This window comes from Babylonia areolata, chromosome 14 (assembly GCF_041734735.1).
Source record: "Babylonia areolata isolate BAREFJ2019XMU chromosome 14, ASM4173473v1, whole genome shotgun sequence".
NCBI classification, from domain to species: domain Eukaryota; kingdom Metazoa; phylum Mollusca; class Gastropoda; order Neogastropoda; family Buccinidae; genus Babylonia; species Babylonia areolata.
The window spans coordinates 1009050-1036220 of NC_134889.1; the positions used below are offsets into that span (position 1 = coordinate 1009050).

The 27171-nt window shown below is 48.5% G+C and overlaps 1 protein-coding gene across 3 annotated transcripts in view; it reads right to left on the bottom strand.

The window, feature by feature from the left end:
* The window catches only part of LOC143289716 (centrosome-associated protein 350-like), a 186608-nt gene that overhangs the window by 39081 nt on the left and 120356 nt on the right, over positions 1 to 27171 (bottom strand). For all 3 annotated transcript variants that reach the window (XM_076598782.1, XM_076598781.1, XM_076598783.1), the window contains 15 exons: positions 25673 to 25867; positions 22027 to 22344; positions 19068 to 19163; positions 18639 to 18839; positions 16544 to 16600; positions 15803 to 16020; positions 13614 to 13712; positions 12765 to 12895; positions 12141 to 12529; positions 8946 to 9208; positions 5853 to 5957; positions 5059 to 5224; positions 3731 to 3962; positions 2984 to 3070; positions 2305 to 2452 (listed from right to left, as the gene is read on the bottom strand). In XM_076598782.1, the coding sequence (XP_076454897.1) occupies positions 2305 to 2452; positions 2984 to 3070; positions 3731 to 3962; positions 5059 to 5224; positions 5853 to 5957; positions 8946 to 9208; positions 12141 to 12529; positions 12765 to 12895; positions 13614 to 13712; positions 15803 to 16020; positions 16544 to 16600; positions 18639 to 18839; positions 19068 to 19163; positions 22027 to 22344; positions 25673 to 25867 (2705 nt within the window). The remainder of the gene's footprint in view (positions 1 to 2304; positions 2453 to 2983; positions 3071 to 3730; positions 3963 to 5058; positions 5225 to 5852; positions 5958 to 8945; positions 9209 to 12140; positions 12530 to 12764; positions 12896 to 13613; positions 13713 to 15802; positions 16021 to 16543; positions 16601 to 18638; positions 18840 to 19067; positions 19164 to 22026; positions 22345 to 25672; positions 25868 to 27171) is intronic.

Consider the following 27171-nt stretch of genomic DNA (forward strand, 5'->3'; position numbering starts at 1 on the left):
GTGGGGGGCCATGGTTACTGATGGTTCATCACTGGGCATGGGGAGGGGTGCGGGGGGCCTTGGTTACTGATGGTTCATCACTGGGCATGGGGAGGGGTGCGGGGGGCCATGGTTACTGATGGTTCATCACTGGGCATGGGGAGGGGTGCGGGGGGCCATGGTTACTGATGGTTCATCACTGGGCATGGGGAGGGGTGCGGTGGGCCTTGGTTACTGATGGTTCATCACTGGGAATGAAGGGGTGCGGGGGGCCATGGTTACTGATGGTTCATCACTGGGCATGAAGGGGTGCGGGGGGCCATGGTTACTGATGGTTCATCACTGGGCATGAAGGGGTGCGGGGGTGCCATGGTTACTGACGGTTCATCACTGGGCATGAAGGGGTGCGGGGGGCCATGGTTACTGATGGTTCATCATTGGGCATGAAGGGGTGCGGGGGGCCATGGTTACTGATGGTTCATCACTGGGCATGAAGGGGTGCGGGGGGCCATGGTTACTGATGGTTCATCACTGGGCATGGGGAGGGGTGTGGGGGGCCATGGTTACTGATGGTTCATCACTGGGCATGGGGAGGGGTGCGGGGGGCCATGGTTACTGATGGTTCATCACTGGGCATGAAGGGGTGCGGGGGGCCATGGTTACTGATGGTTCATCATTGGGCATGAAGGGGTGCGGGGGGCCATGGTTACTGATGGTTCATCACTGGGCATGAAGGGGTGCGGGGGGCCATGGTTACTGATGGTTCATCACTGGGCATGGGGAGGGGTGTGGGGGGCCATGGTTACTGATGGTTCATCACTGGGCATGGGGAGGGGTGCGGGGGGCCATGGTTACTGATGGTTCATCACTGGGCATGAAGGGGTGCGGGGGGCCATGGTTACTGATGGTTCATCACTGGGCATGAAGGGGTGCGGGGGGCCATGGTTACTGATGGTTCATCACTGGGCATGGGGAGGGGTGTGGGGGGCCATGGTTACTGATGGTTCATCACTGGGCATGGGGAGGGGTGTGGGGGGTGATGGTTACTGATGGTTCATCACTGGGCATGAAGGGGTGCGGGGGGCCATGGTTACTGATGGTTCATCACTGGGCATGAAGGGGTGTGGGGGGCCATGGTTACTGATGGTTCATCACTGGGCATGAAGGGGTGTGGGGGGCCATGGTTACTGATGGTTCATCACTGGGCATGAAGGGGTGCGGGGGCCATGGTTACTGATGGTTCATCATTGGGCACAGGGTGGGGGATGAGGGAGGGTCGTTACTGACAGGTTATGGAGGCTGGACCTCTGGGATCAATGTCAACTTGACGGGAAATGTTTGGGTCTGAACACTACCACATACATGGAGACATTGTGCCTCAGCACCTGTGCATGTGAGTGCAGGTGTGCGCTTGTTCAAACTCAGTGTGTGTCGTGTGCGTGTGCTTGGATATTCACAGATGGAATTGCATGTGCACGCCCTTGTGCTTTATATATTTAATTAAAAAAATTTCGAATCAAGTTTTAAAAACATCTGTCTTTTTTAATATCTTCTTACAGTCATTGTGAAGCATGTAGAGCTCTTTCCTAACTGTGTCTATAAACCATCCCTGATAATAACAGGGATTCCACAGAAGTAACCAAACAAAATTCCTGGCTTGTTCCTGACCAGAATGAACACTGTCTACCAAACACACAGACCAACAGAACATCAGATCATGGGCTACACCACTGATGACAGAGACTGGTGGATGGCCTTGTCTCAATGATTAATCTGATCACTTTGTTTCTAATGCATTAAGCTCTTTGTTCAATGCAGCAGTTGAAGTGTTCTATGAAAGATTTTAATCAAAAATTTTCCAAGCCCTCATGGGTAAAGCCTTTTTAAAAAAAATCAAAGTCTTTACCAGTATTGAACATGGTTCTCTCATATTTCTAAGACTTTTCCAGCACTGGAAATCATTCTCTAATATTCCCAAGACTTTAAGAGCACTGGAAACGGTTCTCTCATATTTCCAAGACTTTTCCAAACAAAGGAAACAGTTCTCTCAAATTTCAAAGACATTGGCAGCACTGGAAACGATTCTCTATTTCTAAGACTTTCTCAGCACTGGAAACGATTCTCTCATATTTCCAAGACTTTTTCAGCACTGGAAACGATCCTCTATTTCCAAGACTTTCTCAGCACTGGAAACAATTCTCTCATATTTCCATGACTTTTCCAGACTTGCAGGACTCAGTAAGAAGCCTGTGACAACACCACTACCACCACCAGCACCACCCAGAGCTGTGTGAGCAGAGGCCCAGCATCAGCTATGACACCCACCCTGGCCGAGACGCGTGGTTCGTCCTCACTGAGCTGAGACACATCTGTCTCCTGTCCTGTGTCTGACATCTGGCGTCTGAAGCTGGCACCGGACTTTCTGGACAGGTGTCGGCTAGAGGCTGCCAGTGGGCCGTCCTCCTCTTCTTCACTGTGACAGCACATGGCAGGCTGTTGGTGGACACACTACACACACACACTCCATACACACACACACTCACACACACTCCATACACATACACACTTCACACACACTCCATACACATACACACTTCACACACATACACTCCACACACACACACACACACTCCATACACATACACACTTCACACACATATACTGCACACACACACACTCTCTTCACACACACACACTCCACACACACACACAACCCACACATACACACACTCCACACATACACACACTTCACACATACACACACATTCCACACACACCCACTCACACCACACAAATACTCACACCCCCCACACAACCTACAAACACAACCACCCCTCGCACCCCCCACATGCTCACACACAAACTCCAACGCTCAACACACCACACTCTTACTCATACCAAACACGCCACACACATCCACCACCACACCCCCCCCCAAAAACACACACTATACACACACCACACACACACAATGTCCCACAGCCATACAGCCCTCAGCACCAACCTCTCCAGTGACTGGGTGTCCTCCGACATGGAGCGTGCTCTGGAAGGGAGAGAACTGTGGCTGACCCTCTCCGACTTCTTCTCCGACCTGAAGCAAAAATCACCGGTCACGTCACTGTCCCCAGGTCAGTCCATCTTCCCACCCCATCTCTCAAAAACACAACTCTGGTCACCGCTTATCACACAATCCCCCACACAGCACTAACACAATGTGAATGGTCACTGCTGAAATCACATCATTGTTCCATCACATTGTCGTCCCACCTCCCCCAAACAGCACTAACACAATGTGAATGGTCACTGCTGAAATCACATCATTGTTCCATCACATTGTCGTCCCACCTCCCCCAAACAGCACTAACACAATGTGAATGGTCACTGCTGAAATCACATCATTGCTCTCACGGAGAGCTGTGTGTGTGTGTGTGTGTGTGTGTGTGTGTGTGTGTGTGTGTGTGTGTGTGTGTGTGTGTGTGTGTGTGTCCTCACCTGGCAGTCCTGTTCCTGGAGACAGAGGCGGAGAGCTGTGTGTGTGTGTGTGTGTGTGTGTGTGTCCTCACCTGGCAGTCCTGTTCCTGGAGACAGAGGTGGAGTGCTGTGTGTGTGTGTGTGTGTGTGTGTGTGTGTGTGTGTGTGTGTGTGTGTGTCCTCACCTGGCAGTCCTGTTCCTGGACACAGAGGTGGAGTGCTGTGTGTGTGTGTGTGTGTGTGTGTGTGTGTGTGTGTGTGTGTGTGTGTGTGTCCTCACCTGGCAGTCCTGTTCCTGGACACAGAGGCGGAGAGCTGTGAAGCCTGACTGCTGTCGGGGAGGGTGGCTTCCATGCGGGTGTAGGTGGAGGTGACCTTGACAGGGTGACCTTCGACGCTGCGACCCAGGGTGACCTGCTGACTGGCGGCCACCAGCGTGGGGTCCTTCAGCCTCACCGTGCCGCTGGTCTGTGACGTTGGCTCTCTCTGTCTGCTGCCACTCCCCTCCCCCACTGCTCACAGGGGGCAGGCAAACCACTTGTTAACACACCCACTTGGACAGCAAAGCATACCCACTCCACAGGAAAACATACCCACTTGGACAGCAAAGCATACCCACTCCACAGGAAAACATACCCACTTGGACAGGAAAACATACCCACTCGACAGGAAAACATACCCACTTGGACAGGAAAACATACCCACTGGACAGGAAAACATACCCACTCGACAGGAAAACATACCCACTTGGACAGGAAAACATACCCACTCGACAGGAAAACATACCCACTTGGACAGGAAAACATACCCACTCGACAGGAAAACATACCCACTTCGACAGCAAAGCATACCCACTCCACAGGAAGACATACCTACTTGGATAAGAAAACATACCCATTCGACAGGAAAACATACCCACTTGGACAGGAAAACATACCCACTTGGACAGGAAAACATACCCACTCCACAGGAAAACATACCCACTTGGACAGGAAACACACCCACTTGGACAGCAAAGCATACCCACTCCACAGGAAAACATACCTACTTGGATAAGAAAACATACCCATTCGACAGGAAAACATACCCACTTGGACAGGAAAACATACCCACTTGGACAGGAAAACATACCCACTCCACAGGAAAACATACATGACACAAGCTTCTGTGTTAATGGGATGGAACTCCCACTAGCATGTACAAGTGGGCTATGACATGTGAATGACTTTTGTGTTCACATGACACAAGCTTCTGCGTTAATGGGATGGAACTCCCACTAGCATGCACAAGTGGGCCATGACATGTGAATGACTGTTTCGACCCCACCACACTCCCTTTACATGTGTGCATGTTGGCTGTGTTCCTGTTTCCATTACCCACCCAACACTGACAAGCACAACAGGATCTTTCATGTGAGCACTGGACTTCTGCATGTGTATGCACACATGTTACATTATGCACAAGGCATTGTGACAGTAATTCCAGCCCAGGACACTGAGACTTTGCCACAAGGCTGCTGTGCCTGTCAAGCAGAGACCCCCCCCCCCCCCCCCCCCACCCCCCCACCAACCCCGTCCCCTTCACACACAGACAGCGGAGGACACTGACCTCTGACGCCGTGTCTGTGCTGCCTGGAGAAGATGTTGAGCACGCTGTAGGGGTCTGAGTGGGGGTCCTCCCATCGGAGGCTGCTGCCTGCTGTGGGTGCTGTGTACTGTGCCGTGCTGTCTGCCCGCCCCTCTGTCCGCTGGGCCACTGTCTGTCGTGCCACTGCCTGCATCACCATCCACACCTCTTCATGGTCAGTCACAGCCGCACACCACTGAGGCTACAATTGGCCACCTCCAACACAACTCAGTACACACACGCAAACGCACACCCATATGAAGGTCACCTCCCACACAACTCAGTACACACACGCAAACGCACACCCACACACTCATATGAAGGTCACCTCCCACACAACTCAGTACACACACGCAAACGCACACCCACACACTCATATGAAGCCTTATGTACACGACAGTGTGTCTTCACAAGTGACTTTTTGCATTCATTATCAGTTGTTTCGGTTGTCAGTTTAACGACTTCTCTTTTACGAAGTCCTTTAAGTAATTTCCTGTAATTGTATTTAGATATTTTTTTCTATTTTTCAAATTTCACCCACATTTCACCCTCATTTGCCCAGTTTCCCCCGACCCTCCATTCATTCACATCTCCCACCCCTTCTCACCAATAATACTCAAATGTATTCATAAATGCTTTAACAAAATGTCTTCAATCACCGATATGTGTGACGGGACATTAAACCAAATTCCTCCTCCTCCTCCTCCACACACACAGAGCCAGACAGCCAGCCAAAGGTAAGAGCGACACACCATTCCACGGACCAGCCAGCCTACCTCTCCCCCTTTCTGTGTGGGGGGGTGTGTCTCCCAGTCATCAACGGCCGCTGTCACTTCACTGAAGGTGGACGTTTCCGTCACACTGTCGTCATCATCCACACCCTGAAAGTCAACACACACACACACACACACACACAGTTTATACACAGTTCACACACACACATGCGCACACATACACACACACTTTACACACACACACACAGAGTCAAGTGTACTGTTGACCACTTTGTATTGTGTCCTATAGATGTGGAGTGATGGCCTAGAGGTAACGCGTCCGCCTAGGAAACCAGAGAACCTGAGCGCGTTGGTTCGAATCACAGCTCAGCCGCCGATATTCTCTCCCCCTCCACTAGACCTTGAGTGGTGGTCTGGACGCTAGTCATTCGGATGAGCTGATAAACCGAGGTCCCGTGTGCAGCATACACTTAGCGCACGTAAAAGAACCCACGGCAACAAAAGGGTTGTTCCTGGCAAAATTCTGTAGAAAAAATCCACTTCGATAGGAAAAACAAATAAAACTGCACGCAGGAAAAAAATACAAAAAAAGAAAAAAGGGTGGCGCTGTAGTGTAGCGATGTGCTCTCCCTGGGGAGAGCAGCCTAAATTTCACACAGAGAAATCTGTTGTGATAAAAAGAAATACCAATGCAAATACAACAGAACTACTTATCTCTCTACTCTGATATTGTTCATGTCATCTCCAGGCCTAACTAAGCATGCTGGCTTCATGCTTCTGGTCAAGCATCTGCTCAGCAGATGTGAAGCATATATGGATTTGTCTGAACACAGTGACGTCACCCTGAGGAATTGAACTGAACTAATGCGATCCATGTCACATTCTGAACATTCTGCTTTTCTATCAGTTCTGACGCTGTTCATGTGATCCATTGTCACAGTCGATGTTCACTGATGTATATCCTTTTCATTTTCTGACACATCTATCTGTCTGAAGTATGATTTTCAGGCCTGTATGGTTCTTTTCTCTCTCTTTGGTAGCATGAAGAACTTTTATATATACTTTTATATATACCTTTTTTGCATGCATTCACACAGCTGATGATTCACTGACAAAACATACATCAACATGATACATTCACACAGCTGATGATTCACTGACAAAACACACATCAACATGACACATTCACACAGCTGATGATTCACTGACAAAACACACACATCAACATGATACATTCACACAGCTGATGATTCACTGACAAAACACACACATCAACATGACACATTCACACACCTGATGATTCACTGACAAAACACATACATCAACATGACACATGCACACAGCTGATGATTCACTGACAAAACATACATCAACATGATACATTCACACACCTGATGATTCACTGACAAAACACACATCAACATGATACATTCACACAGCTGATGATTCACTGACAAAACACATACATCAACATGACACATTCACACAGCTGATGATTCACTGACAAAACACACATCAACATGATACATTCACACAGCTGATGATTCACTGACAAAACACACACATCAACATGATACATTCACACACCTGATGATTCACTGACAAAACACACACATCAACATGACACATTCACACAGCTGATGATTCACTGACAAAACACACACATCAACATGATACATTCACACAGCTGATGATTCACTGACAAAACACACATCAACATGACACATTCACACAGCTGATGATTCACTGACAAAACACACACATCAACATGACACATTCACACAGCTGATGATTCACTGACAAAACACATACATCAACATGATACATTCACACACCTGATGATTCACTGACAAAACACACACATCAACATGACACATTCACACAGCTGATGATTCACTGACAAAACACACATCAACATGACACATTCACACAGCTGATGATTCACTGACAAAACACATACATCAACATGATACATTCACACAGCTGATGATTCACTGACAAAACACACATCAACATGATACATTCACACAGCTGATGATTCACTGACAAAACACACATCAACATGATACATTCACACACCTGATGATTCACTGACAAAACACACAACATGACACATTCACACAGCTGATGATTCACTGACAAAACACACACATCAACATGACACATTCACACAGCTGATGATTCACTGACAAAACACACATCATGACACATTCACACAGCTGATGATTCACTGACAAAACACACATCAACATGATACATTCACACAGCTGATGATTCACTGACAAAACACACACATCAACATGACAGATTCACACAGCTGATGATTCACTGACAAAACACACATCAACATGATACATTCACACAGCTGATGATTCACTGACAAAACACACACATCAACATGACACATTCACACAGCTGATGATTCACTGACAAAACACACATCACATGACACATTCACACAGCTGATGATTCACTGACAAAACACACATCAACATGATACATTCACACAGCTGATGATTCACTGACAAAACACACACATCAACATGACAGATTCACACAGCTGATGATTCACTGACAAAACACACATCACATGACACATTCACACAGCTGATGATTCACTGACAAAACACACATCAACATGATACATTCACACAGCTGATGATTCACTGACAAAACACACACATCAACATGACACATTCACACAGCTGATGATTCACTGACAAAACACACATCAACATGATACATTCACACAGCTGATGATTCACTGACAAAACACACATCATGACACATTCACACAGCTGATGATTCACTGACAAAACACACATCAACATGATACATTCACACAGCTGATGATTCACTGACAAAACACACACATCAACATGACAGATTCACACAGCTGATGATTCACTGACAAAACACACATCAACATGATACATTCACACAGCTGATGATTCACTGACAAAACACACATCAACATGATACATTCACACAGCTGATGATTCACTGACAAAACACACACATCAACATGACAGATTCACACAGCTGATGATTCACTGACAAAACACACATCAACATGATACATTCACACAGCTGATGATTCACTGACAAAACACACATCATGACACATTCACACACCTGATGAAAGGCACCGGGCGTCAGTGGGAAAGACCTGGGAGCAGCGTTGCTCACACTTTCTGGCTGTGACTGTAAGGAGGCTCGAACTCCAGCCACAGGGGTCTTCTCTGTGTTGCCTGCCTTGGCCGCGGTCATGGATGTCTGAGCACCGGGCAAGTTGGACGTGAACACACGAAAGTCGTCTCTGGAACCGGCGATGCGGTCGTAGCGTGGCACAAAGTCAGCCTCCGAGTTATCTTGGCTGGGCGGGTTGGGGTGGACTTCTGCACACACACACACATGGACAGCAGTCAGCGGCACACACCAGTAACTGTCAGCACACACTGCAGCCACAGCCAAACCTTGCTCCCTTTGTGTTTTGGGAGGGATTTCACTGCCTGATGCATCCAGCTATCAACTCAGTGTCCCTGTGTGTTTTGGGAGGGATTTCACTGCCTGATGCATCCAGCTATCAACTCAGTGTCCCTGTGTGTTTTGGGAGGGATTTCACTGCCTGATGCATCCAGCTATCAACTCAGTGTCCCTGTGTGTTTTGGGAGGGATTTCACTGCCTGATGCATCCAGCTATCAACTCAGTGTCCCTGTGTGTTTTGGGAGGGATTTCACTGCCTGATGTATCCAGCTATCAACCCAGTGTTCCTTTGTGTTTTGGGAGGGATTTCACTGCCTGATGCATCCAGCTATCAACTCAGTGTCCCTGTGTGTTTTGGGAGGGATTTCACTGCCTGATGTATCCAGCTATCAACTCAGTGTCCCTGTGTGTTTTGGGAGGGATTTCACTGCCTGATGCATCCAGCTATCAACTCAGTGTCCCTGTGTGTTTTGGGAGGGATTTCACTGCCTGATGCATCCAGCTATCAACTCAGTGTCCCTTTGTGTTTTGGGAGGGATTTCACTGCCTGATGCATCCAGCTATCAACTCAGTGTCCCTTTGTGTTTTGGGAGGGATTTCACTGCCTGATGTATCCAGCTATCAACCCAGTGTTCCTTTGTGTTTTGGGAGGGATTTCACTGCCTGATGCATCCAGCTATCAACTCAGTGTCCCTGTGTGTTTTGGGAGGGATTTCACTGCCTGATGTATCCAGCTATCAACTCAGTGTCCCTGTGTGTTTTGGGACGGATTTCACTGCCTGATGCATCCAGCTATCAACTCAGTGTCCCTGTGTGTTTTGGGAGGGATTTCACTGCCTGATGCATCCAGCTATCAACTCAGTGTCCCTTTGTGTTTTGGGAGGGATTTCACTGCCTGATGCATCCAGCTATCAACTCAGTGTCCCTTTATGTTTTGGGAGGGATTTCACTGCCTGATGTATCCAGCTATCAACCCAGTGTCCCTGTGTGTTTTGGGAGGGATTTCACTGCCTGATGCATCCAGCTATCAACTCAGTGTCCCTGTGTGTTTTGGGAGGGATTTCACTGCCTGATGTATCCAGCTATCAACTCAGTGTCCCTGTGTGTTTTGGGAGGGATTTCACTGCCTGATGTATCCAGCTATCAACCCAGTGTCCCTGTGTGTTCTGTGAGGGATTTCACTGCCTGATGTATCCAGCTATCAACTCAGTGTCCCTGTGTGTTTTGGGAGGGATTTCACTGCCTGATGTATCCAGCTATCAACCCAGTGTCCCTGTGTGTTCTGTGAGGGATTTCACTGCCTGATGTATCCAGCTATCAACTCAGTGTCCCTGTGTGTTTTGGGAGGGATTTCACTGCCTGATGTATCCAGCTATCAACCCAGTGTCCCTGTGTGTTCTGTGAGGGATTTCACTGCCTGATGCATCCAGCTATCAACTCAGTGTCCCTTTGTGTTTTGGGAGGGATTTCACTGTGTGATGCATCCAGCTATCAACTCAGTGTCCCTTTGTGTTTTGGGAGGGATTTCACTGTGTGATGTATCCAGCTATCAACTCAGTGTCCCTTTGTGTTCTGTGAGGGATTTCACTGTGTGATGTATCCAGCTATCAACTCAGTGTCCCTGTGTGTTCTGTGAGGGATTTCACTGTGTGATGTATCCAGCTATCAACTCAGTGTCCCTGTGTGTTTTGGGAGGGATTTCACTGTGTGATGCATCCAGCTATCAACTCAGTGTCCCTGTGTGTTTTGGGAGGGATTTCACTGTGTGATGCATCCAGCTATCAACTCAGTGTCCCTGTGTGTTCTGTGAGGGATTTCACTGCCTGATGTATCCAGCTATCAACTCAGTGTCCCTTTGTGTTTTGGGAGGGATTTCACTGTGTGATGCATCCAGCTATCAACTCAGTGTCCCTGTGTGTTTTGGGAGGGATTTCACTGCCTGATGCATCCAGCTATCAACTCAGTGTCCCTGTGTGTTCTGTGAGGGATTTCACTGCCTGATGTATCCAGCTATCAACTCAGTGTCCCTGTGTGTTTTGGGAGGGATTTCACTGCCTGATGCATCCAGCTATCAACTCAGTGTCCCTTTGTGTTTTGGGAGGGATTTCACTGCCTGATGCATCCAGCTATCAACTCAGTGTCCCTGTGTGTTCTGAGGGATTTCACTGTGTGATGCATCCAGCTATCAACTCAGTATCAACAGCTTTCAGTCCATGGTTATCAACACATTCAAGTGTTTGTAGGAACAATCAGGAAATTTGGCAGGAACATTTTGAAACTGGTGGGAACACTCCAACTCCAAGCCACATTATTTAACATGCACAGACACTGTTTGACCGTGGTATAACTTGATTCATCCACGTTCTCTCTTGTTCAGACAAACGATTAAGCTGACTGGTCCACTCAATGCTGCATGCAATTAGCTGAGCATCATCACGTGATACCAAGATTAACTGTGACTGCCCTGGCCTCCTAATTGATACGTCTTGAGTGTCTGAGTAATGTTACAACAGGAAAGCACAAGACCATGCTATGTAGTCGAAAAAGAACTTGTCGGAACAATTTTGACGTCTGTATAACGTCGGAACAAACTGCGATTGAGTGTAACAAACTACATGAAATCATAACAGCTGGCATCTCAGCATCCACAGACAGGTTGTAGTGTACTGTGGCAATTGGTCTCTTCTTCCGACAGGTGCACACACACATGCACATACAGGAGGACAAACAAACATATTCACACACACATAGAGTAGGACACACACAAACATATTCACACACACACACAGAGTAGGACACACACAAACATATTCACACACACACACACTCACACACGCACTGACCTGCCCCTCGGCGCATCTCCACACTGGTGCTGGCGATCTTGGTCTTCAGTGTCTTGGACGAGTCCTTCAGCTCCTGAAGACGATCCTGCCGAGACCTCTCCGCGCTGCCCCCTTCCCCCCTGCCTCCCCCCCCAGCCCCCTGGCCGTGGCGCTGGCTGCACACCTGGGAGAACCGCGACAGCACCGTGTCCACGTCCAGGTTCAGCTTCCGGCCCTGGAACTGGATGGGTCTGGCGGCGGAGGAGGGAGCCAGTGAGGAGGTGGGGGCAGAGGTCAGGCCCCCGGCACCAGTGGCGGAGGTGGTGGGGAGGTGGGGGTCGGTGTGGGCGCCAAACTTGTGCTCTGAGGTGGGATGGAAAGCTGCCACGCCCCTGTCTGGGGCTTCCTCCCTGAAACACACACCAGCCTTCATGACTCCCCCTGTAAACTGTTTCCACATCACAGTACAATTCAATAGACTGTAATTCAATTCAATGCAACACAGCACACCAAAACACAATTCAAATCAATACAGCACAACACACCATAATATAGTACAACACAACACAAGACAATATAGTACAACACAACACACCATAATACAATATAGTATAACAAAATGGCACAGCACAGCACAGCACTGACCTGGGGTTGTGTGACGTGGGTCGGGGTGTGGAGCCCTCACTCTCCCCAGTCAGGGTGTCACCATCACTGTTGTCGTCCTCCTCCATCCCCCCCTGCCCCTCCTCGTTCTCCTTGTCGGACTCCTCTCCCAGCTGACACACATCATCATCATCATCATCACCATCATCATCATCACTGTTGTCGTCCTCCTCCATCCCCCCCTGCCCCTCCTCGTTCTCCTTGTCGGACTCCTCTCCCAGCTGACACACATCATCATCATCATCATCATCATCATCACCATCATCATCACCATCATCATCATCACCATCACTGTTGTCGTCCTCCTCCATCCCCCCCTGCCCCTCCTCGTTCTCCTTGTCGGACTCCTCTCCCAGCTGACACACATCATCATCATCATCATCATCATCACCATCATCACCATCACTGTTGTCGTCCTCCTCCATCCCCCCCTGCCCCTCCTCATTCTCCTTGTCGGACTCCTCTCCCAGCTGACACACATCATCATCATTATCATCATCATCATCACCATCATCATCACTGTTGTCGTCCTCCTCCATCCCCCCTCTGCCCCTCCTCATTCTGCTTGTCGGACTCCTCTCCCAGCTGACACACATCATCATCATCACCATCATCATCACCACCATCATTACCATCACTGTTGTCAAGAGCACAAGAATACCCCGAGTCACAAATCTTAAATGCCCTTTTAAAAGAAAAGAAAAGAAATGTATAAATGAATGAAATAAAACAAATAAAAAACCCAGAAAGAAAGGGGGAAAAATAGACTGTAAACTTAAAGCCCCAAACAGACAGGACAGGCCGAACACAGAGCAGTGAACACTGACTGACCAAGGAACGGATGCGCTGGTCGTAGGCGGCCATGTTGTGCTGATCAGGGGGGAACAACACTGTTTGTCTCCCCTTGCCCACACGCTTCACTTTCTTCGCCTGTAACCACACAGTCACACACCCCACAGTGTAACCACACAGTCACACACCCCACAGTGTAACCACAGTCAGTGTAACCACACAGTCAGTGTAACCACACAGTCACACACCCCACAGTGTAACCACACAGTCAGTGTAACCACACAGTCATACACCCCACAGTGTAACCACACAGTCACACACCCCACAGTGTAACCACACAGTGTAACCACACAGTCACACACCCCACAGTGTAACCACACAGTCACACACCCCACAGTGTAACCACACAGTCACACACCCCACAGTGTAACCACACAGTCAGTGTAACCACACAGTCACACACCCCACAGTGTAACCACACAGTCACACACCCCACAGTGTAACCACACAGTGTAACCACACAGTCACACACCCCACAGTGTAACCACACAGTCACACACCCCACAGTGTAACCACACAGTCAGTGTAACCACACAGTCACACACCCCACAGTGTAACCACACAGTCACACACCCCACAGTGTAACCACACAGTCACACACCCCACAGTGTAACCACACAGTCAGTGTAACCACACAGTCAGTGTAACCACACAGTCAGTGTAACCACACAGTCACACACCCCACAGTGTAACCACACAGTCAGTGTAACCACACAGTCACACACCCCACAGTGTAACCACACAGTCACACACCCCACAGTGTAACCACACAGTCAGTGTATACCAAACACACACACTGTCTCTATACCACCCACTAAGGTCTATACCAAACACCCACACTGTCTCTATACCACCCACTAAGGCCTATACCAAACACACACACTGTCTCTATACCACCCACTAAGGTCTATACCAAACACACACTGTCTCTATACCACCCACTAAGGTCTATACCAAACACACACACTGTCTCTATACCACCCACTAAGGTCTATACCAAACACACACACTGTCTCTATACCACCCGCTAAGGTCTATACCAAACACACACACCGTCTCTATACCACCCACTAAGGCCTATACCAAACACACACACTGTCTCTATACCACCCACTAAGGTCTATACCAAACACACACACTGTCTCTATACCACCCACTAAGGCCTATACCAAACACACACACTGTCTCTATACCACCCACTAAGGTCTATACCAAACACACACACTGTCTCTATACCACCCACTAAGGTCTATACCAAACACACACACTGTCTCTATACCACCCACTAAGGCCTATACCAAACACACACACTGTCTCTATACCACCCACTAAGGTCTATACCAAACACACACGCTGTCTCTATACCACCCACTAAGGTCTATACCAAACACACACACTGTCTCTATACCACCCACTAAGGCCTATACCAAACACACACACTGTCTCTATACCACCCACTAAGGTCTATACCAAACACACACACTGTCTCTATACCACCCACTAAGGTCTATACCAAACACACACGCTGTCTCTATACCACCCACTAAGGTCTATACCAAACACACACGCTGTCTCTATACCACCCACTAAGGTCTATACCAAACACACACACTGTCTCTATACCACCCGCTAAGGTCTATACCAAACACACACACTGTCTCTATACCACCCGCTAAGGTCTATACCAAACACACACACTGTCTCTATACCACCCACTAAGGTCTATACCAAACACACACACTGTCTCTATACCACCCACTAAGGTCTATACCAAACACACACACCGTCTCTATACCACCCACTAAGGTCTATACCAAACACACACACTGTCCCTATACCACCCACTAAGGTCTATACCAAACACACACACACTGTCTCTATACCACCCACTAAGGTCTATACCAAACACACACACTGTCTCTATATCACACACTAAGGTCTACACCAAACACACACACTCTCTCTCTCACACTTTCTCTCCCCCCAACACACACACATGCTGCACCCACCCACACAAACACCCACACACCTGCACACACACACACTCACACACAATCACACACACAGAAACACAGACACATATACACACATGCACACACACAGTCACACACACAGAAACACACACACACGTACACACACACACCCCTGCACCCCCCCACCCCACAGACCTTGGAGTAGCTAACAGCGGCCGCAGAGCGCTGCTTGGTGATCAGTTCCTGCATCAGCTGCTGGCGCTTGACCCTGTCCTGCTCCTCCTCCCTGCGAACCTTCTCCCGGTGCCGCTGTCTCTCCGCCTTCTGCCGCGCCATGAACTGACGCACTGACTCCGTGTCGTAGTGTCGCTGTTTCTCCACCGGCTCTCGCTTCTCCGCTGCCGCCTCTCTCTCTGTGTCCGGGGAGCAACGCTCATTGTCAGTTACCACACCCGAAAACAGAGTATGGCTGCCTACATGGCGGGGTGAAAACGGTCATACACATAAAAGCCTACTCGGGAGCAGCCCATGAACAAAGAAGAAGTCAGTTATTGCATGTCATTCCGACTGGGACGACAGAGACACGATAGAAAGTATGTGGGTGCTTTTGTGAGTGAGAAACAGAGAGAGAGTGAGTGTAATTACTCAAAACAGTATGTGTGTGTGCGTGAGTGTGTGTTTGTGTATGTGTGTGTAAGTGTGTGTGTGTGTGTGTGTGTGCGCGCGCACGCGTGTGCATGCATGCGTGCATGCCTACGTGCGTGCGTGTATGTGTGTGTGTTTGTGTGTGTGAGTGTGAGTGTGTTTGTGTGTGTGTGTGTGTGTGTGTGTGTGTGCGGTGAACAGATTGTGAAAGAGACTTAGTACAGACAGAGGGACGGACAGACAGAGGGACGGACAGACAGACAGACTGTCAGATGGAGGGAGACGCCTGACCTTTGGGAGCTTTCCGTTTGACTCCAGGTCTTGAAGAAGGGGTCCTCTCTTGATTCTCTGTAACACACACACTTTGCCCTGTCACCACGCCCCGGTGTTACTGCTGACACATCAAAACAAAACTGCACCCACCAATTTCTGCAGTCATAATAACAAAAATTACCATCATATATCATCATAATAATCATACTAATAATCATACACAAAATCGTTATCATAATCAAAGTCATCATCATAATAATGTGAATTTATATAGCACCTATCTAATAGGGCTCTAACTAGGTGCTTTACAAAAACATGTAAAACACACACCCACACACACACAGACAACCCCCACCACACACACTTGCACAGAACCTTTGAGAGGCAAGACCATATTCTTCGTTAAGAAGTTTGAAACTACTAATTATTGCTCATTCATCAGACCATTGCTTCATGTGACAGTGATGTGTCAGCATACTGTACTTGGTATCTATGTTATACATGTTAAAGTGTGTGTGTGTGTGTGTGTGTGTGTGTGTGTGTGTGTGTGTGTGTGTGTGTGTGTGCACGCGTGCATGCACACGTGTGTGTTTAGATGTGTGTGTGTCGACGTAAGTGAATGCTTCCTATGAGTGCTGTAAGGGACTCCTGCCTATTATTATTATCACTACCTTTTTTAATATCATAATTATTATTTATTTATTTATTTACTTATTTATGTACGCTTATAGTTGACTTCATCAAGTTTTTGCGCCTTATACATATTATCAGTAGTCTTTTTGTTTGCTTTTTTTTCTTTTTTCTCAAGGCCTGACTAAGCGCGTTGGGTTACGCTGCTGGTCAGGCATCTGCTTGGCAGATGTGGTGTAGCGTGTATGGATTTGTCCGAACGCAGTGACGCCTCCTTGAGCTACTGAAACTGAAACTGAAACTGCCAAAACTGAAAAGACCTTTCCTTTCCTTTTTCTTTCACAGTCACCACCCTTTTTGTCACTGCCTGGGTTTGCACCACATCACATCTGTGGCCCTTTGTTCAGCAAAGTCTTCATCAACCAACAACAATCCTTTGTTTTGGCACAACCAACCAACGCAACTCAACACAACACGACACAAAATAACGCACCGCAACACACCATACAACACAAAGAACTGAACAAAAATACAACACAACACAACAATGCAATACAACACAACACAATGCAAAACAATATCCCTTTATTAATCCCTCACCGGAGAAACTCATGTCTACTCGAACACGCACATTAAGAATCACATCAACACAATTGTAACATCACTTTAGCACAAACACATGCACATATCTAAAAAAAAAAGAGAAAAGATATATTATTATAGCATAAATATCTAAGAGGGAAAAAATCATCCCCTCCATATTACACAACACACACACAAAAGACACACAATTCCCCTCCATATTACACAACACACACACACACACACAAAGACACACAATTCCCCTCAAAATTACACAACAAACACACACAAAGACACACAATTCCCCTCCATATTACACAACACACACACACACACACACAAAGACACACAATTCCCCTCAAAATTACACAACACACACACACACAAAGACACACAATTCCCCTCCATATTACACAACACACACACACAAAGACACACAATTCCCCTCCATATTACACAACACACACACACACAAAAACACACAATTCCCCTCCATATTACACAACACACACACACACACAAAAACACACAATTCCCCTCCATATTACACAACACACACACACACACACACAAACACACAATTCCCCTCCATATTACACAACACACACACACACACACACAAACACACAATTCCCCTCCATATTACACAACACACACACACACAATTCCCCTCTATATTACACAACACACAGACACAGAGACACAATCCCACGAAGCCACCAGAATAAAACAGTCCATTCACAGCTTCACAAAGTATGCTCAATAAAACGGCACTCAAACTCAGCATACTTCGCGGGTCCTGACGTTTGTACTGAGGTCTTTGAGGAGAGGACACACACACACACACACACACACACACACACACACACTGACAAGGAACCAAAGACAAGAACAAACATACCCAACTGCAGGTCGGAAAACAGTTTCTTGGCGTCCTCCGACAAGGCCCGTGACTGGGCCAGCTGGGCAGAGTAGTCTTTCCCTGAGGTGGACGGCTTCCCGGCATTGTCTGCCCCTGTGGCGGGCATTCTGGCGCTGTTGGACGTGTTGCCCTCTGCCCCGTCGGGCCGGCGTGTGTCTTCGGGCGGACCACTGCTGCCCCCTGGAGGCAAGGAAGAAAAACTGAGCACATGGCTGCACCCTGACATGGTCCACACGTCAAGACATGCGGTGCACGGAACTAACTGGGGCCTGGGCTGGCTCCTCTCTACACGGGGGTTAACACAACACACACACACTCACACACACATACACGACTGCTCTCACACACACTGACACTCACACACACGGACACTCACACACACACACACACACACACACAGGTACTGACCACGCCGAGTGTCCTCTCTACTCTTGGCCTTGGGCAGCCCCAGCTCTCTGGCCACCAGTTCCTGTCCAGCCCTCCACGACGAGGTGGTGATCACATCTGTACAACACACCTTGGGCTGTACTGGGCTGTGCTGGGCTCTGCTGTGCTGTGTTCAGCTGTGCTGTGCTGTGCTGTGTTGTACTGTGCTGTGCTGTGTTGTGTTGTACTGTGCTGTGCTGTGCTGTGCTGTGCTGCGCTGTGTTGTACTGTGCTGTGTTGTACTGTGCTGTGCTGCGCTGTGTTGTACTGTGCTGTGTTGTACTGTGCTGTGCTGTGTTGTACTGTGCTGTGTTGTACTGTGCTGTGCTGCGCTGTGTTGTACTGTGCTGTGTTGTACTGTGCTGTGTTGTACTGTGTTGTACTGTGCTGTGCTGTGTTGTACTGTGCTGTGTTGTACTGTGCTGTGTTGTACTGCGCTGTGTTGTACTGTGCTGTGCTGTGCTGTGTTGTACTGTGCTGTGTTGTACTGTGCTGTGCTGTACTGTGTTGTACTGTGCTGTGTTGTACTGTGCTGTGCTGCGCTGTGTTGTACTGTGCTGTGTTGTACTGTGCTGTGTTGTACTGTGCTGTGTTGTACTGTGCTGTGCTGTGTTGTACTGTGCTGTGCTGTGTTGTACTGTGCTGTGCTGTGCTGTGTTGTACTGTGCTGTGTTGTACTGTGCTGTACTGTACTGTGCTGTGCTGTGCTGTGCTGTGTTGTGTTGTGTTGTGCTGTGTTGTGTTGTAATGTACTGTAATCAACTGTTCTCACACCCACCATCTCCCTGGCCAACAACACATCTCCATTCTACACACACCATCTCCCCCACTAACAACACATCTCCATTCTACACACACCATCTCCCCCACCAACAACACATCTCCATTCTACACACACCATCTCCTCCACCAACAACACATCTCCATTCGTACACGCACCATCTCCCCCACTAACAACACATCTCCATTCTACACACACCATCTCCCCCACCAACAACACATCTCCATTCTACACACACCATCTCCTCCACCAACAACACATCTCCATTCTACACACACCATCTCCCCCACCAACAACACATCTCCATTCTACACACACCATCTCCTCCACCAACAACACATCTCCATTCTACACACACCATCTCCTCCACCAACAACACATCTCCATTCTACACACACCATCTCCCCCACTAACAACACATCTCCATTCTACACACACCATCTCCTCCACCAACAACACATCTCCATTCTACACACACCATCTCCCCCACTAACAACACAACAACTATTGACAACTGCACTGTTCCTGTCCCCTCCAATGGAACAACACTGACACAACAACTATTGACAACTGCACTGTTCCTTTCCACTCCAATGGTACAACACTGACACAACAACTATTGACAACTGCACTGTTCTTTTCCCTTCCAATGGAACAACACTGACACAACAACTATTGACAACTGCACTGTTCCTGTCCCCTCCAATGGTACAACACTGACACAACAACTATTGACAACTGCACTGTTCTTTTCCCCTCCAATGGAACAACACTGACACAACAACTATTGACAACTGCACTGTTCCTGTCCCCTCCAATGGAACAACACTGACACAACAACTATTGACAACTGCACTGTTCCTGTCCCCTCCAATGGAACAACACTGACACAACAACTATTGACAACTGCACTGTTCCTGTCCCCTCCAATGGAACAACACTGACACAACAACTATTGACAACTGCACTGTTCCTGTCCCCTCCAATGGAGCAACACTGACACAACAACTATTGACAACTGCACTGTTCCTGTCCCCTCCAATGGTACAACACTGACACAACAACTATTGACAACTGCACTGTTCCTGTCCCCTCCAATGGAACAACACTGACACAACAACTATTGACAACTGCACTGTTCTTTTTCCTCTCCAATGGTACAACACTGACACAACAACTATTGACAACTGCACTGTTCCTGTCCCCTCCAATGGAACAACACTGACACAACAACTATTGACAACTGCACTGTTCCTTTCCACTCCAATGGTACAACACTGACACAACAACTATTGACAACTGCACTGTTCCTGTCCCCTCCAATGGAACAACACTGACACAACAACTATTGACAACTGCACTGTTCCTGTCCCCTCCAATGGAACAACACTGACACAACAACTATTGACAACTGCACTGTTCCTGTCCCCTCCAATGGAACAACACTGACACAACAACTATTGACAACTGCACTGTTCTTTTTCCTCTCCAATGGTACAACACTGACACAACAACTATTGACAACTGCACTGTTCCTGTCCCCTCCAATGGAACAACACTGACACAACAACTATTGACAACTGCACTGTTCCTTTCCCCTCCAATGGAACAACACTGACACAACAACTATTGACAACTGCACTGTTCCTGTCCCCTCCAATGGTACAACACTGACACAACAACTATTGACAACTGCACTGTTCCTTTCCACTCCAATGGTACAACACTGACACAACAACTATTGACAACTGCACTGTTCCTGTCCCCGTCCCCTCCCATGGAACAACACTGACACAACAACTATTGACAACTTCACTGTTCCTTTCCCCTCCAATGGTACAACACTGACACAACAACTATTGACAACTGCACTGTTCCTTTCTCCTCCAATGGAACAACACTGACACAACAACTATTGACAACTGCACTGTTCCTGTCCCCTCCAATGGTACAACACTGACACAACAACTACTGACAACTGCACTGTTCCTTTCCCCTCCAATGGCAGAGCAGTTAGGTCAGCCACACCACCAAGACACAACCAACAACACATTAACAACCAACACTAACGCTGTCAACAAGTTGACCTGAAGGGCGCAAGGCCAACACGGGCGTTAAACTCAGCGTTAAACTCAGCTGTGTTCCCGGAGGATGACTCACTTTTAGCACCAGATTTACAGGCCTTGGCCCCGCCACCCGGTGCCACCACTCGCACCAGCGTCTTCCTGTAGGCCTTGGTGTTGGGGGTGGAGGTGGAGGAGGGCTGCACGGAGGAGTGGGGGAGGGGGTGGTGGCCGTGGGCCTTCAACTGGGTCTGGATGGCGGTGTGCACCGGGTCTGGGGAGGGGGTGGAGGTGGTGGTGGTGGCCTTGGCTCCCCCCCCTCCCCCTGCTGACTTCTTGTTCCTGGGAGCCGAGAGGCGGTTCACCTTCTTCACCGTGGCCTGCAGCCCGGGGTCCATGTGGGTCTCTGAGAAACCTGCAGCAAGGTGTCGTCATGGTTAACATGCTTGTCTGCAGTTATAGTAATAATAATAATAATAATAATAATAATAAAAGGGCATTTGCTACGCCCAATCTAATGATACAAAAGCCCTGGATGTTTACAATATTTCAAAAAATGCAATGACGCATGTATACTAAAAACACACAAATACACCTGCACGCAGAGATCATCCCGTTCCAACTCCATCCCACAGACCCACACCCTCTCCACACAAGATGTACATACACACAGATCATCCCATTCCAACTCCATCCCACAGACCCACACCCTCTCCACACAAGATGTACATACACACAGATCACCCCATTCCAACTCCATCCCACAGACCCACACCCTCTCCACACAAGATGTACATACACACAGATCACCCCATTCCAACTCCATCCCACAGACCCACACCCTCTCCACACAAGATGTACATACACACAGATCATCCCGTTCCAACTCCATCCCACAGACCCACACCCTCTCCACACAAGATGTACATACACACAGATCATCCTGTTCCAACTCCATCCCACAGACCCACACCCTCTCCACACAAGATGTACATACACACAGATCATCCCATTCCAACTCCATCCCACAGACCCACACCCTCTCCACACAAGATGTAGACACACAGATCATCCCGTTCCAACTCCATCCCACAGACCCACACCCTCTCCACACAAGATGTACATACACACAGATCACCCCATTCCAACTCCATCCCACAGACCCACACCCACTCCACACAAGATGTACATACACACAGATCATCCCGTTCCAACTCCATCCCACAGACCCACACCCACTCCACACAAGATGTACATACACACAGATCATCCCGTTCCAACTCCATCCCACAGACCCACACCCTCTCCACACAAGATGTACATACACACAGATCATCCCGTTCCAACTCCATCCCACAGACCCACACCCTCTCCACACAAGATGTACATACACACAGATCATCCCATTCCAACTCCATCCCACAGACCCACACCCTCTCCACACAAGATGTACATACACACAGATCATCCCGTTCCAACTCCATCCCACAGACCCACACCCTCTCCACACAAGATGTACATACACACAGATCATCCCGTTCCAACTCCATCCCCCAGACCCACACCCTCTCCACACAAGATGTAGATACACACAGATCACCCCATTCCAACTCCATCCCACAGACCCACACCCACTCCACACAAGATGTAGATACACACAGATCACCCCATTCCAACTCCATCCCACAGACCCACACCCTCTCCACACAAGATGTACATACACACAGATCATCCCATTCCAACTCCATCCCACAGACCCACACCCACTCCACACAAGATGTACATACACACAGATCATCCCGTTCCAACTCCATCCCACAGACCCACACCCTCTCCACACAAGATGTACATACACGCATGCAGGCGTGCACATCCTGGATCGTTCAAGGCATATGAACATGTGTACATTTAAAAATAGAAGTAAAAAATTAACTTGATTAAACGATAAAAGCGAAGACAAGGAGTTATTTACTGATTTGAATGGCTGGAAATAAATGAGTTTTCAAAGAGTCTTTGAAAGAAGGGCAAGACACAGCATGACGGACAGGAAACGGGAGTGAGTTCCATGCGGAAGAAGCCTGGAAAGAGTGTGTTTTCCATTTGATCTGGTTCTGCAGGAAGGAAATTTAAAGAGACGGTCATCATCTAATGACCGCAGCTGGCGAGATGGAGATGCGTAATGCAGAAGCTCAGAAAAGTAAGGAGACATGCCAATCACAAATTTGTAGCACAGGAGAGAGAGTTTGTACTCTATTCCTTTCTCAAAAAGAAGCCAGTGGAGGGAGTGAAGGAGAGGAGTGATAGGAGCAGATTGGGGAGAGCGGAAGACAAGCTGTGCAGCATGGCTTTGGATTCTCTCAAGTCTGGATAACCTGGGTTCCAATCCACGTCTCACCCTTTCTCCTAACTTTGACTGGAAAATCGACGGGTTCAATAGCTGAGTGGTTACAGCGTTGGACTGTCAATCTGAGGGTCCCGGGTTCGAATCACAGTGATGGCGCCTGGTGGGTAAAGGATGGAGATTTTTACGATCTCCCAGGTCAACATATGTGCAGACCTGCTAGTGCCTGAACCCCCTTCGTGTGTATATGCAAGCAGAAGATCAAATACGCACGTTAAAGATCCTGTAATCCATGTCGGCGTTCGGTGGGTTATGGAAACAAGAACATACCCAGCATGCACACCCTGAAAACGGAGTATGGCTGCCTACATGGCGGGGTAAAAATGGTGATAGACGTAAAAGCCCACTCGTGTGCATACGAGTGAACGCAGAAGAAGAAGGCTGGAAAATCAAACTGAGCGTCCAGTTGTTCACATGAGACAATAAACCCAGGTCCCAGGTGCAGTACATACTTCACACAGTGAACAAAAAACCAACATGGCAAGTTAAGTGTTGTCCTCCAGCTAAATTCTGTAGAAGAAATTCCCTCTGATAGGTGCACAAACATACATATGGACACACTCAAGGTCGGACAAGCATGTTGGGTTTTGCTGCTGGTCAGGCATTTGCCTAGCAGATGTGGTGTAGTGTATATATATATGAATTTGTCCAAATACAATGGCACCTGCTTCAGAAACTTAAACATAAAAACCTGACCACCACCAGAAAAAGATGTCAAACGCTGGACTAAGAGGTGACAAATGTTTTTCAGATGTTTCTGTTATATGAAATATGACATAGGGTCCCCTCCCCCATGTATACTACATGTATACACCCCTTCCCCCTTTACCATCCTTCCCTCCCTCCCTCCCTCCTCCACCACCCTGCATCACTCTCCCCCTACCATCACCAACATCACACACACACACACATATCACATCACACACACAAAAACACACACACACACATATCACATCACACACACACAAAAACACACATCACACACACACACCACATCACACTCACACACACATATCACATGAACACACACACACCACACTCACACACACATATCACATCACACACACATACACATACCACATCACACATACACGTGCGTGCACAGACACACACAAACACACACACATGCACGCGCGTGCACAGACACACACACACACATGCGCACACACATGCACACACACACATGCATGCGCGTGCACAGACGCACACAAACACACACACACATGCACACACACACACATGCACGTGCGTGCACAGACACACACACACACACACACACAAACAGCACAGCAGACAGAACAGCACCACAGACCACACAGTCCCTGACTGGCGGCTGACTCACCTTTGTAGGAAGGCAAGGCTGGACCGGCAGCCACCTTACGTGTTCGGGGCAGCTTTTCTGGCACCAAGTCCACGTCGCCCTCTGCCCCTCGTCGCACGGGGTCGTGTGCATCGTGCAGGGCATGGCGCGGGGTGGCCCCCCCTGCAGTATCCGACTGACCCTGACTGCTGGCCAGGCTGTCATTGTGGCTGGTGTCTGAACAGTGCACGGCAAACAGGTCACTATCACCTTGCTGTGTGTGTGTGTGTGTGTGTGTGTGCGTGCGTGCGTGCGTGCGTGTGTGTGTGTGTGTGTTTGTGCATGCGTGTGTGTGTGTGTGTGTGTGTGTGTGTGTGTGTTTGTGCATGCGTGTGTGTGTGTGTGTGTGTGTGTGTGTGTGTGTGTGTGTGTGTGTGTGTGTGTGTGTGTGTGTGTGTGCATGAGTGTGTGTCCATGTGTATGTGTGCATGTGTGTGTGTGTGTGTGTGTGTGTGTGTGCGTGTGTGTGTGTATGTATGTGTGTGCATGTGTGTGTGTGTGTGCATGTGTGTGTGTGCGTGTGTGTGTGTGCATGTGTGTGTGTGTGTGTGTGTGTGTGTGTGCATGTGTGCGTGTATGTAAGTGTGTGTGTGTGCATGTGTGTGCGTGCGTGTGCATGCGTGTGTACGCGCGTGTGTGTGTGTGCATGCGTGTGTGCGTGTGTGTGTGTGTGCACGGGCGTGCAGCTGTGTGTGTTGAGCACATGCATGCGGTAACCCATTCTCTCACATCAACACCAAAAGCAACTGACAGAACCGAGACAAAAACCAAACCCCTGACCATCCCACACCACTAACATGTCTGACAAAACTTCCTTCTTCTGTTTCCTTTTTTTTTTTATTTTTTACCTGCAAATCTTTTCCAATTCCAGGTGATAAGAAGGCAATACCCACAGTGAATACAGCCCCCTCCCCTCCCAGCCCCCACCTACCATTCTCAACACGGGATCTCAGAGATATCTGTGAGGAGAGAGAGAGATGTGTGCCCTGTCAATGGCATTAGTAGGTCTCCGAACAGTGCCATCACCATCACCTTACAGTCACCTAAACACATCATGGCCCAAAGCCTTCCATTCTCTCCTGTCCCCCTGGCAATAAAATTCTTCAGCATTGTCTGTCTTCTGTGTGTGTGTGTGTGTGTGTGTGTGTGCACGTGTCCGTGCAAGCGTGCATGGGTGTGTGCGTGGAGGGGGTGGGAGGGGGGTACATAATGGCTGTGTGAAGCAACTGGAGGCACCTCTCTCAGGCGTTTAGTGTCCCCGACAGACATCGTTCTGCCAGTGCTGGGGGTCAGGGGCAGTGGGATGTTTTTTCCCTCCTGGTCCCAGTCCACTTGCCTCCACCACTGCTCACTCTATCACAGCCTCTGAGCGTGCATGTGTGAGTGTGAGTGTGAGTGTGTGTGTGCATGTGCGTGCACATGTATGTGTGCCTGCATGGGTGTGTGCATGCATCACTATCCTGCCCTCATACACAAACTCA